Here is a 13,617-nt window from a genome sequence, read left to right on the forward strand (position 1 = left end):
AGAACTCTAGAGGGCGAGGTTTCTATTTCATTCACCTTTGTTTTTTGAGCAGGAGCTAAACTAGAGTCTTATGCCATACATATGCTCACCCATAATTTGTTGAGTTGAATTATTAAGTATGGTGAATTGCACTGTGCCATGTGTTTAAGGGAGTGTAGAAAAACAGCAGGATGCCATGTTGACTTGTTAGGGAGACACAGTTGCTTGTATAAAATTGCTTATACAAAATTCATTTTCTACAAATAATTATTGGACACCTATTTTGTGCAAAGTATATTATCAGGAGGTAATATAAATGTATCAGTTAGTGAGGAAGGGAATAAATACTGGCTAAGGCAGACTCTAGATGCACATGTACATGTGATGAGTCCCGACATTCTTGATGAAACAGGAAATGAGACTTACCTGGTGACGTGGCGTGTTCCAGGCGGCCCAGCTGGGGCTGCTTAATTATTCTGTAGACCAGTTGTGCAGGCTCGCTGTCCAGGTCGGTGGCAGAGAGCTGCAGGGTAGTGATTTTCTTCACTGAGTTTTCATCCAAGACCAGCCCTTTGTTGGTGATGATGACAGGTGGGGATTTGTCATCTGAAAACATCAGAAACAGTGACTGGAAATGGGATCTTTCCCACCTCCTTCCTTTAGTTCTGGGCTTGGTGCTTGGGATAATATCCGAGTAATCCTCAGGCCTGCCCTTCGGAGACTGCGTCAGGGAGCCAGCCCTGTGCATGACAGAGGGAATATGATTTCCCCATTTCCACATCAGCGAGCTGAAGGAAAGGGCTCAAGCCTCAAGGTGAGCTTGAGTGTAAGCTACATAACCTCAGAATCGCCAGAGTATTTTTATATTAGCAAACCTAATGTCCCTTACCTACAACACTGATGGAAAATAACTGGTCCATCAATCTGTTGCCTTCACCATCGACCACGTCAAATGTAAAAGCAAAGTTCCCACCAGGCTCTCCTGCTCCGTGACTGTATTCTACTAGTCCTAAAAGCAAGAAAGAAAATCAAGATTTGCCACCAGTGCTCTCTGTCCTTATGTAGGTGAGATGTGGGACTTCAGTTGGCATTCACACCCATGAGTCAATTCACACCTTCCTCTCTTTGACACTGCTTTTGACATTTTTATATAAAGCTCTCATTTTCTCCCTTTCGTCTCCCTATTGAATTCCATAGAACCAAAGACCCCCTCATAACAAAATCACCCCGTGACATTTCTTACAGTTGAGGCTCAGCCTTTCTGAAAGGTCAACCAGCCTCTAGGAAGGTCTCGTGAAACATATCCCGGAAGTAGGAGGTGCAGTGACCACACCCACATCCTTTGGAAGGGCCCTATCATATCTGCACACAGCAGGACTGGAGACACACAGCCTCAGCCCAGAGCCCTTCACTCCTCATCACCCAGGACCTGGAACAACATGGCCTACTACCAAGCAGCCAATAAGCGATACCTAAGTCAACGCCACACAGCAATCCTAGAATGGAAAGGCAGACGGACAGTGTGTTACATTTTTGTTAAGCCCCAGCATCCGTGATAGGAACCTCTCGATGTAAATGGAACCAAATGCCTGGGAAGAGGTGTCTGGGCTTATTTTACAAAGGGGGACAACAAGCCCTGGACAAATTAGGCTATGACTTCCCCTTTGCTATTCCACCTCCTCCACTGAAGAACAACCAGGGCTGGGGCCAGGGCTGTGGCATAGCAGGTAAAGCTGTCACCTGCAGTGCTGGCATCCCACATGGCTGCCAGTTTGAGACCTGGCTGCTCCACTCCTGATCCAGCTCCCTGCTAATGTGCTGGGAAAGCAGTGGAGGAAGGCCCAAGTCCTTGGGTTGCTGCACCCACATGGGTGAACTGGATGAAGCTCCTGGCTCCTGGTTTCAGCCTGGCTCAGTCCTGGCTATTGCTGCCATTTGGGGAGTGAACCAGCACACAGAAGATCTCTTTCTCTGCCTCAGCCTCTCCTTCTCTGTAACTCTGCCTTTCAAATAAATAAATCTTTTTCAAAAAAAAAAAAAATAAGAAGGAAAATACATCAAGGGCCATTGAGAATTCAGCTGTTGTCAATCTTAGGGCTTCCTGCAGAGGCAGGAGGCTTTGTCTCAGCTTCTTAGGGGGCCACTCAGATTTCCACAGCTAAACAGGGCTGCATGGGATCTCATGGCTCTGGACCACCTTTGCCCCCCAACATGTAACTTTCATTTCCCTCTTCTACCCCTGAAAGCACAGCACAGCACCCATGTAGCATCCAGCGCTGATGCCTGTTACATCAGCATTTCTTGGAGGAGGGATGAGCCATGTAATTCCCCCAGGCAGCTTCGATTTATGCCCTTCCATTTTGCTTAGTTCATTAACTTGTGCTCTTTGGGGAGTGCAAAAGAGATATAAATTGCTCACCTAAGGAAGGCATAATTTTCACCTTAATCCATCCCAACGCGTATCTTTCTTTTTTCTCTCAAACATACTTTTAGCATCATAGCAATTCAAAATGACTTCTTGCCTCCATAATAGTCCCAAATTTCATCAGTGCTATGTCAAATCATGAATACATTTTAGCCAAGAAAGACAGGTTTACTTAAACAAAAAAGAACAGAAAAGAATGGAAAGGAAAGAAAAGAGAAAAGAAAAAAAAAGGAAATGAGGTGACAAGAAAGGGAATAAATGAAGCTGTAACTCAGTTCTTATTGAAAGCAGAGCGTGCACAGTTCACCACCATGGGCTACCAGGCATTTGACTCTGAGTTCAGGACGGTGGGTGGGACCTGTGAAGTTTGGGTCAGCAGACGAGAACTTGCTGACCTTGGCTAATGTCTGCCTGTGTGAAACTTCGGAGGGGCCCTCTCACAGAGATTTGCTGCAGGTTGTCTTGTTTAACCATCTGCAGGTGCCCTGTGCCAGGATCTTCTTTCATGATGTACATAACCTGAAGGTCATCTGAGTCGGCATCTGTCACTTTCAAGTGCTGTTCTGTGATGCGTGCTACAGACCCTGGAAGAGAAGGCAAGAGAGGAGGTCATTCCCCATCGTTTCCACTGGATGAGACGTCAAATGAGTTTGGGAGACTGGAGGCTAACTTATTACACATTCCTTGGGTCTAGGTACCAGGCATTAAGCCTTCTCAGTTCCTGGCTGAATGATTTTTTTTTTTAAATGTACTTCAAATGACAGAGAGACAGACAGATCTTCCACCTGCTGGTTCAACTCCCCAAACGCCCATCAATAGCCAGGATGGGCAAGGCTAAAACCAGCAGCCTGAAACCCAATCTGGTTCTCTTATGTAGATGGAAGGGACTCATGTACTCGAGCCATTACCTGCTGCCTCCCAGGGTATACATTAGCAGGAAGCTGGAATTGGGAGCAGAGCCAAGACTTGAACCTATGGACTGTGATATGGAATGTGACTGTCCCAAGAAGTGTCTAGCCATTAGGCCAAATATCTGCCCCTATCACTCATAATTCTTAGTGTCCCTAAAACAACAGTTCTCCAAAACTCTAGTGCTTACAAGTACAGACCAGTCAAGTTAAGATCTACTCACAGAACCATCACGGGAGGAAGGACTGTGCACTGGCCAAAGAGGGAATAAGGGTGGAAGAACCATGGACACCCTCCTCTGTCCCTGTGGTACCTGCTGAGAGCTGTAGGCCTCGGTTGATAACCAAGTGGGGGGAAGCACTGGTAGGCAGCTCCACGTGGATCTCCATCCTCCCCATGTCCACATGCAGGCCATCAGTGAGGGAGAACTGGAACTCATCCACTGCCATTCCAGGGTTGCTAAGCAGGTATCCAATCAGCCCAGCCAGGACATCCTGGTAGGTAAAGGAAGAGCCCTGGACCAAAACCATCCCACTCTCTAGGGGCTCAGAAGCACTAAGTCTCCGCAGAAGATGACCTGAGGAAGTAAGTAAAGAAAAATAATGAGACAACGGTAAAATATACTCGCGTACGACACTGAAGCACTGTCAACTGATTTTGTCAACTAACGTGAGCCTGGGTAGAACGTCAAGTACCTTGGAGGCTCTTGGTGATGAGAAGTTGATATTTTATGTATAAGCATAGGGTGCTGCCCTGTTACCTCATCTTCAAATAAAGAAGACAAAGCCCACTTTTCCTGCTTAGAAATATCTTAAGGAGACGCAGATGGATGTGGTAATATAATAGATGAGACATCACCTCTCCCTCCATGAATTCAAACACGTCATTATCTAAACCTTATCTTTCCCAGCTACAAAGGGAAAACAGCATGATTCAGTCATTGCCTTTCTCTTAGGGCATCTCGAGTGGTGCTGTGAATATATTTTAGGTTCAGAAAGACACCAAGCATCTTCAGACTGAGGTTTATTTGTGTTTTCAAAGGTCATGTGCTTCAATGGGATGGTTAAAGTGCTTCAATAATGAAAGTGAAAGTGAACTGAAGGCAATCAAAAATGCAATGACCAACAACTTTTCTTCTATTCACCCTCAGTCAGCTGCAAGGGTTTCATCTTTAAAGGACCAGTGAGCATTATGACAGATTGAGATGCATCGTCTGGGCTCTTGAGCATTGGCTGATACCAGGAGAATGGCACTTAGAAAAGCAGGTAGAAGATCCACACGGTGGTTTTTGTTTCTGGTTTAAGACAAGAAAGTGCTTTCTTTCCAAATACACAATTGACACACCTCCTGAAATGTCTAGCATGCCTGTATGAGGCTGCATGGATGGCCCAGTATTACCAGGTAATGATGCCCACTCTGAGAAGAGGATGAGCTGGCTTGGAAATTTGTTTTGCTTCAGATTACATAGCTGGATAACAGCTGAAATAAAATTTGAGACACCAATCATTGAGGATTTGGGCTTTTTAAGCAACTGGTATCTACCATGACCCCAGAGAATATTAGCCAACTGTGAATTTGATTACACTTTGATGCAAATAATGGACCACATACAGGAAAAGCAAAGGAATAACCAACTGAAATCAATGTGTTTATTCTAACAACCCTTTGGGTACCTCAATTAAGAAGCTTTCCATAGCAGTGTGTGCCCTACCGTGGTCAGGCAGCTTTGTCAATACAAAGATCAGCTCATTATCTGGAGTGTCCAGGTCTTGTAGGCTCAAAGAAGAATTGCTTATCACCACTCCTGAGCTCAGGTGCACGCTGAGTGGCCGCAAGGTCATTCTCGGTGGCTCATCGTTCCTTCTCTGATTAAAACATGAAATATCAGGTCCCATGCAGATATTGGTTTAAGAAGAAAGAAAATGCACATTATTCAAGAGAAGTATCATTGTTGCAGAAACTTTCACCATCAAAATAGTGTTTAATGTGTCACTACCTTTACTTCCTAACCGAAATGTTTCATTTGAGAACAGAGTGAATCATACCGAGTGTCCCCTTGAAGATAAGCAGTTGGGGCTTTCATGAAAATATTGTAAAAAGCTCTGCATAGGTACATGACCTGTAACTTCTACACCCAAAATATGAACGTGTGATTTGACAAACACAGGTATATCTGGGAGATAAGGCAGCACACTGCGTGAACCCAGAACTCTCTTGGAAAACCCAAAGCATATCACAGTAGCTCAAAGAGGACACCATATTTGAAAGCCTGGGTTTCTAAAGCTGTTCCTGTCTCTGTGCCAGTCCCCCTTCCCCACTGTCCCTTAAGAGTGCTGCGGTTTCCATACATTTTATTTTCCCAGGGCAGAGGGTAATTCCATTCCCAGATTGATCTTTTGCTATACTGTCTCCCTAAGGGTAGTGGAGCAAAGCCTATGTATTTGCTCAAATGAGAACAGATACAGCATGAAGGAATCGATTTCTTTGATGTTACAATTAACTTAATAAATGCATTAAAAATATAAGAAAAGGCAAGTATGCATGCAGAACAAGCACAGTAATTGCAGAGAAAAATAAGCACGTTAGTTTCGATCTCAAGACGTGACTGGCCAAGCTTCTCTGACTTTCACAAACTATTTTCACATAGAAAGGATACATTTTACTCTGAAATGGAAATTCAGATTTCCAACTAAGACCTTCCCAAATGCCAATCTTAACTCTGTAGGTTTCCTGAAGGTCAAGGTTATATTTTAACACTGATCTTTAAAATTGAAGGTCAGATCCAATCTTCTTTGGAGTCTGCATAAGGAAAGCTCTCTAAGAGCAGAATATCGTGGTCAAAAGCTCAACTTTTCCAACTGCCAAAGTCTTTACCTCAATGGTGATGTTGATGCTGTGAGTTTCTGAACGACTGGTTCCATCACTCACATAAAAACTAAAAATATCATGGGTTGGCTCAATGCTTTCGTGAACACTCTGGAAATAGTAAATGGAATTTTCCAAGACATCTTGGATAGGGAACGATGCCTCTAGGTCACTGGTAGTTCCTGGGCCAAAACGATCACCTGCATGAAAATCAAGAGAGAAGCTTTACCTCGATCCATCAGTTCTTGCTTGTTCAGATGAACTAGAAAATACAACATCATTCTCAACGAGATGAACCTACTGTGTCTGAGAATACACCTAGGAGAATGGGAAAAGTGCCAAATCAGAACTGGAAGACTGGGAGTCAGGTCCCAGTTTCCACACTGCCTGTTTTTCATCTTTAAATGGATCTATCTATCCTGCCATCACCCAGAGAACAGCTAATATAGAATTAGGAAAGCATTCGGAATCTTACTTTATGCAGCACAGAATCCGTGCATTTTTGGAAAGGAATCTTTTGATATCATGTGTCTTGGGGCAAGTAAGAACACAATAGGTAAGAATTCTACTTAAGCTCCAGCCAATTTCAAAGATATCTACGGGGACCGTCCTGCAAGAGTAACATTCTTCCTTCACACAGGACAAGGTGACCTGTGCACCTTTTTATCTAGGACACCTCTCCTCCAGCATGTTTTCATTTTACCTCCCAGTTCCTTAAGCAAAGGTCTACATGGGTCAGAGCCCAGCCTGTGGGGTAGCACACCAGGACTCGTGTGGTGCTCAGGACACATGCAGGCCCAGAGATGCTTGGGTACCATTCAGAGCCAACAGGAAGATACAGCAGTGTTGAATTGATGGATGTTTTGTCTTTTACTTGATTCCAATCTGAGTCTCTCTAATTGATGTTAAATTGTTTCTACAATTTTCTTCTAGGGAGAGGAGATAAAGGAAATCTTTGCGTCCTCCAACATTCTCTGAGTATAAACAACAAAGGAAAGTGTAGCCATCCGATCTGAAAGCTTTCCTCTCCCTTCTCCATGATCCTTTACAAAGAATAGATCATAAATTAAAAGACCATTAACTACTGAATTGTAGACAGGGTCACATTTGTTGACATCCCAACAAAAATATTCGGAAGGAAAGTATTTTATTAACAATTTATTAGAAAGAAGAGTTTAAGATGTGTTTTTTTTTTTTTCAATAGCATGACTTTTCTGTATCCCTCAGATTGGATTCCTTTGGATAGTGGAAGTGTAGAGAGATCTAAGTGGCCAGTGATCCTGTAATCCCTGGGACATAGAGTTCAGTTTCTGGAAGGAAATGCTAAACTTCTTTCAATTTTTACTTTCTCCTTCCACTGACCACTATCAACAGGGGAAATGGAGCTTCTTAGAGCCAAAAAGAGCCTCAGTAAATGAGGCCTAAAAATACACACAAATATAGCACCACTTCATTTTAAATCATTGGAAAACAAACTATTCAACAAGTGAATCTGTCCCTGCAGCTGTAAGCACCACACTCTTCCACACCTTTTGTTTGTTTTTCTTTTTTTAGTGTATATCATTCTTATCAATGTGCTTTCCTGCCTTCTTAAAAAAGAAATGGCCTACGTATGACTTAATGTCAGCAGGATCACCCACTACCCACTGAGCTGCTCTCAGAGGTGATGGAGGCGGATCCTGTCCTGCTTGTGCCTCAGTGAACGCAGTGTCCATGTCATTAGGTTGCCTCCTTGCAAATCCAGTCATTCTGTGTCTTCTCTTTTGTTGGTTAAAAGCAAAAGTGCTCTTCTACCAGATTTTTAGAAGATGTTCTGAATAGCTGGACTCTGATGGTAAGTAGCTGGTTTCATGTACAGACAATGGACTCAGCTCTAAAAAGAGGCAAAACGGTGTCTCCCATGTAGCAAAGGGTGGGGTCCCTCGCTGACGTACAGTTGCTTTGCCTCTGATGCCTAATGCCTTTTCCTTGCTTCTAGGTTTACACCAACATTACTGAGTGTGGTCCTTGGGCCAGCAGCAGTGGCATGGGCAAGCTGGTGAGGAATGCAAATTCACAGACCACATCTATCTCCTAAAACAGGATCCCTGAGATTGCTGCCCAGGTCCCGGTGTTTTCATAAGCCCTCTGGGTGATTCTTGTACACGTGAAAGTTTGAGAACCACTTTTCAGAGAGCCCGAGGCTCACTAGAAAGCTGCCTTCCGGGGCTGTGGGACACCTCTCTGTCTGGTGCATCTGTGCCCCTGCACACACTTCACATGAGCGTGAAACTGTGTTATGAAGGCTTAATAAAAATGAAGCCACACAGGGAGAAGAGAAGGTTGGGGGCAAACACCCTTTTGTGATTTCCCACTTTGCCCATGCTCTTCCTCTGCCCATGGCCAACTCCAAGGACTTCCTCAGATTTTTCTGCTTTTCTAGTCAAAAGTAATTGCTTTCTTCTATGTATTCTGTCAGCACTTTGCTCCTTTATCTGGCTTGGCATTTGTCATTTACTGTAATTTCTCTGTCTTCATTCACATCTCCACTCGAGTGAGGCAGGTTCTGTGTCTTATTCATCTTTATATCCACCAGGTATTGCACATGTGTTTGTTGAAACAAACCTAATACCCGACCATCAAACCTCAGTGCACACTGAAAGATAAGATAGGGAACACTCAAGGCTTTCTACAGGAGAACAGGACCACGGCTAAATGAGTTTGCAGTAATCAGGTGCAATTCCTAGGCAGTATGCCGGCCAGACACCTGCAGCCCACGGCACCTCCATGGGAGCTGCTAGCTGCACGCCGATCAGAGCCATGCGCTGGTGCTGAGGGCTCTCACTGCAGAGGGGCAGCACAGGGGTCTGCCGTGAGCTGTCTCAACTGCCAGTCACAGCAGTCTCAGGGGACTGGGGACCATCTACGCCTTCTCGCCTCTCCATCCTGTGATACCCACTAGGGGGTCCACCAGGAGGAGGGGGGTTGCTGAAGAGGGTGTCACAGACAGACAAGCAGGCTTTTTAACTCACGTCATTTCCATGGAAGCAGCTCAGGCACAAGCTGTGGTTCAGGTAAACTGCAGCTGCCTCAACACGGGGCAGGAATTGTATTTCCCCGACACTAAGCTCTGAGTGTGAGCCACAAGCCCCTCCACCCCCTTGCTGGCTCCTCCTTACCCGGCTCTATTTTTTCCATAGCAGTTATTTATCTTCTAATATCTGAGAAAGTTTCCCAAGTATTGAATCTTTTATTTATGTGTCCTCTACTCCCAAAGCCAGGATCTAAGCAACCATAAGCTAAATATTGTTGTCTGTTTTGTTTACTGATATATCCCTAGTGCTTTAAAAAGTGCACAGAACACAGAAAACACTGGATACATTTTTGTTGAATGAGTGAAACCCTCCCTCTCTTCCTTCCTTCCTTCCTTCCTCCTTCCCTCCCTCCCTCCCTCCTTCCTTCCCTCCATCCCTCCCCCACCCCCTTCCATTTCTTTGAAATGGTTCCTTTCCTCCATGGTTTCCCATCTCCAGGTCTATTTAGACCTAAAGACCTTCCCTCACCCTCCTGTCTTCCCAGCTCCTGAATAATGGAACAGCCAAGCCCCGGCTGGTACCTGTGCCTGTGTTCTCAATGCAGCCGTATTTGGGCAAGGCACTTAGTTTAATGACAGCATCTCCTTGGAGGTTGTCCTGATCATCAGTGGCAAAGAAATGGTGAAATGAGAGGGGGGCTCTCCCTCCCTCCTCAACCTAGGAGAGAAAAGAACACAGGGAGTCCTTGGGCGGTTGCACAGAACTTCAGTAGAACAGACCTGGGTTGCAAAGTGCCACCTGCATGACCTTCGGGCATGAGTTCCACTTCTGTAGGAGGCAGATCCTCCACGGACGAGATGAGGAATGTGCAATCTTTCAGTGCCTCTGCAAGCTACACTCAGGCACGATGACTTCCATGTCTCCCTTCAAAGCTGCGCTTCATTCAGTGATGGATCTGCTTATAAAGCAGCTCCGGCCCATTCCAATCAGCCACCTCGCTGCAGGTGCGCGACAGGATGCTGCCTTGCCTCCCCATCAACATTCAAAAGCCCACAGCTCGAGAATGATTGATCCAGTCCTCCTGTGCACACTGGCAAGGTGACTGTCCAACACAGCATTCCCACCCAGAGAATGAAAGTCCCACCCACTCCTTTATAGTGCACATTTATACGGACATGGGAAGAAAGGATTCACCACACCTGAACGCTAGTGCTTATCCTAACATCAAAGAGGGCAATAAATCCATCTAAGTAAAAGCAGTCGCTCAAACTACCTTTTTCCCTGAGGGCTCTGTTTCTTACACTAACTCTGCAAGCAGTGCCTGGTATTTCTCACTGGCCTGCTGGAAGCGGTCAAGTCATTTCACTTGGGACAACGCTTGGCTAACTGTAGTAAGGTCTGGAAGTGACTAAGCAGACCGTTGCCCTGAGTCTGGGAAGGGGGACAGCGCAAGCGGCTTTTGCAAGATGTGGAAATGGAAAAATCAGGGGCCTAGCAGAACCATGTAGAAACAGCTCAGAGTTTCATGTATATTCAGCTGCCTGCCAAAGCCTGAAAAACGCTTGGACTTTTAGCATTGTGCTGTGTATGAAGAGCAGGAAGAAGAAAAAAATCAACGAACTTTTATGGAATCCATTCCATGAACCAGGTACTGTGCTAGGGGTTTCGTGCTATTTTTTAACTCAGAGAAATCCTTTATGTAGTAGGAATATTAGTATTTTAAAGAAGAGACTATAGCTAAGAAAGATTAAATCCTTGGGTCCAAAGTCAGCCAGTTATTAGGTAACAACATTGGCACCTGAACTCATGTCTAGGTAGCATCAATGATCAAGATATACTCTATTATCTACCCCTCTCCTCAATATCCTGTCAATATTGTTTATAGTGATAAGTACTGGTTTGAATTAAAGAGTGTTTGGGGGGCACTGTCCATGTCTTAGTTACTGTCAATCAGTATTAGCTTATAAATTCTTCAAAGACACATTATAATTCTACTTCTACACTCTGGATTCGACATCTGGCTCCTTTCCTCACTCTTGCTTCAGGCCAGTGTAGACCCTGGGAGGTATCTGGTGATAACCCAAGTGACGAGGTTCCTAGGACCCACTTGTTAGACCTGATTGAGTTCATGGCTCCTGACTTCAGTTCCAGCTGGGACCCACTGTAGGCATTTGGGGAGTGAACCAGCAAATGGGAGTTCTCCATTTCTCTATCTCTCAGATTATTTTTTTTTTTTGAAGGGGAGAGTGACTGGGGGGTGGGATGGAGATATCTTCCATTCACTGGTTCACTCTCCAAATGGCCACAATGGCTAGGGCTGGTCTAGACGGAAGGTAGAAGCCAGGAACTCCATTTGGGTCTTGTTGCATGGGTGGCAGGGATACAAGCACTTGGGCCATCCTCCATGATTTCCCAGGCACATTAGCAGGGAGCTGGATTGAAAGTGGAGCGGCTGGGACTTGAACTGGTACTCTATTAGGAGATTCCAGCATTGCAGGTGGTTCCTTAGCTCACTAAGCCACAGGGGCAGGCTCCTGCCTCTCAAATTATAGAAGAAATATATACTAACAAAGTCTAGCATAGTGTCTACACGTAAATCTTTGTTGACTAAATAATGTGGCTATAATGACTTCATCTCTGCATATACTTATTTTTATACTTTTTGAAAAATCCATATTTGGAAGCCATGTTTGTTTTTTGACAGGCAGAGTGGACAGTGAGAGAGAGAGACAGAGAGAAAGGCCTTCCTTTTCCGTTGGTTCACCCCACAATGGCCACTGCGGCCGGTGCACCACACTGACCTGAAGCCAGGAGCCAGGTGCTTCTCCTGGTCTCCCATGCGGGTGCAGGGCCCAAGCACTTGGGCCATCCTCCACTATACTCCCGGGCCACAGCAGAGAGCTGCACTGGAAGAGGAGCAACCGGGACAGAATCCGGTGCCCTGACTGGGACTAGAACACGGGGTGCTGGCACCGCAGGCAGAGGATTAGCCTATTGAGCCGTGGCGCTGGCCAACCACACGTATCTTGATACCATTGCCTAGATAGCATGGAGGAAGAACTTGGCAGCCAAGTTAGGCAAAAGCTTTTATTTCCATCACCAGATTCCAGCTCTCTATAATGTCTCCTGTCTGTTGACCTGAGAACTGTTTACCGTGATGAGGTCAGCAAAAGCAATGACTGGGGGTGGATTCTCAGCAGGGGTGATCAGGATGGTGAATATCTGATTGTCCAGATGGTTGTGGTCTGCATCAGACACGGAAAACTGGAAGCTGTCAGTAACCAGACGGCCATCTGTCTCAAACACAGCCGAGTACCTGTGAAGGCCAGAAAAAGAACCACAGGAATGAGCCGCACCAACAAGCCAGGGAGAATGGGTGCCTGCATCTGTAAATATGAAATACATGCAATGTGTTCACCTCATATAAATGTAAACAATTGTTCATGAAAAAAGTGAAAAGGAGGAATGGGGCCAGAAACAATATATTCTCTTAAGCAGGTGCAACCAGTTGCTTAAATATCTTAACACAGTTTTTTAAAAAAGTCCTGTCAAATAACACAAAGTGGCAGTGTACCTGATGTTCTTATTGTTGATGTCTTCCATTGTGAAATTGGAAGTCTCTGAGAGTTCTTCCACCTCAGGTCCTGAGGTTTTTAAGAGAGAGCCATACATGGGCAGAGAACGTAACTGAATCCAGATCTCAGAATCAGGTGAAGAATCATCCTAGTGAGGCAAATACGAGTTAAGACATAAATGCACATTTTAGGAATAAATACTTCCAGTACCAAAACGTCCACAGGAGCTTCCTTCTCTGTTAAGTAGAAAAGTCCCTTTCCCTTTTGTCATAAAGCAACACCATTGCAGATTGCATGAAAATGCCAGTGTTTATTCCTCCCAAACACCCCTCTCATAAGGTCTGCTTCCAAGAACAGCTCAAGACAGCAGTGGGGAAATGCACTTGAGGTGTGGGACCTATTGTTACTATAATCACCACACATGGTTATGTGGTTTTGTATCTTTACAAACATCTAGTGAAGAACAAACCCAGTCAATTGTTAAGTCATTCATACACAGAAATACAGCATTCTTCCGGAGTTTCAGAAACAACTAAGGTTCCACTGGAACACCTGATACACCACACAATGGTAAAATTCTGTGAAACAGAAAGAACTCATTTCACTCAGTCAATGACTCATTTTAATATGTATAAATGTGGAATTCACCAAAGAATTCATGAAGTCTTAGGGATTCCATTCTATCAGGACTGAAACTATAGCTGAGCTGCCTCCTGTGTTATTTATTGAGAAATAAAATTGACTTTCTGTGTTTCTACTGAGCATTTTAATGGACAATTTCCTTTCTTCAAGAATATTTTTGGAAATATCTAGAAGGCAGGCAATGTCTTGGAAAGTTTCCCCAAGTCAT

The 13,617-nt window shown here is 44.7% G+C and overlaps 1 protein-coding gene across 2 annotated transcripts in view; it reads right to left on the reverse strand.

Moving 5' to 3' along the window:
- FRAS1 (Fraser extracellular matrix complex subunit 1) overlaps positions 1 to 13,617 on the reverse strand; it is a 491,248-nt gene that overhangs the window by 91,244 nt on the left and 386,387 nt on the right. For both annotated transcript variants that reach the window (XM_051820195.3, XM_051820194.3), the window contains 9 exons: positions 12,767 to 12,915; positions 12,346 to 12,508; positions 9,774 to 9,909; positions 6,188 to 6,378; positions 5,025 to 5,178; positions 3,627 to 3,890; positions 2,800 to 2,988; positions 869 to 988; positions 406 to 585 (listed from right to left, as the gene is read on the reverse strand). In XM_051820195.3, coding sequence (XP_051676155.3) covers positions 406 to 585; positions 869 to 988; positions 2,800 to 2,988; positions 3,627 to 3,890; positions 5,025 to 5,178; positions 6,188 to 6,378; positions 9,774 to 9,909; positions 12,346 to 12,508; positions 12,767 to 12,915 — 1,546 coding nt within the window. The remainder of the gene's footprint in view (positions 1 to 405; positions 586 to 868; positions 989 to 2,799; positions 2,989 to 3,626; positions 3,891 to 5,024; positions 5,179 to 6,187; positions 6,379 to 9,773; positions 9,910 to 12,345; positions 12,509 to 12,766; positions 12,916 to 13,617) is intronic.

Source organism: Oryctolagus cuniculus, chromosome 8 (assembly GCF_051225735.1).
Source record: "Oryctolagus cuniculus isolate XC-2025 breed Fujian yellow rabbit chromosome 8, ASM5122573v1, whole genome shotgun sequence".
Taxonomy (NCBI): domain Eukaryota; kingdom Metazoa; phylum Chordata; class Mammalia; order Lagomorpha; family Leporidae; genus Oryctolagus; species Oryctolagus cuniculus.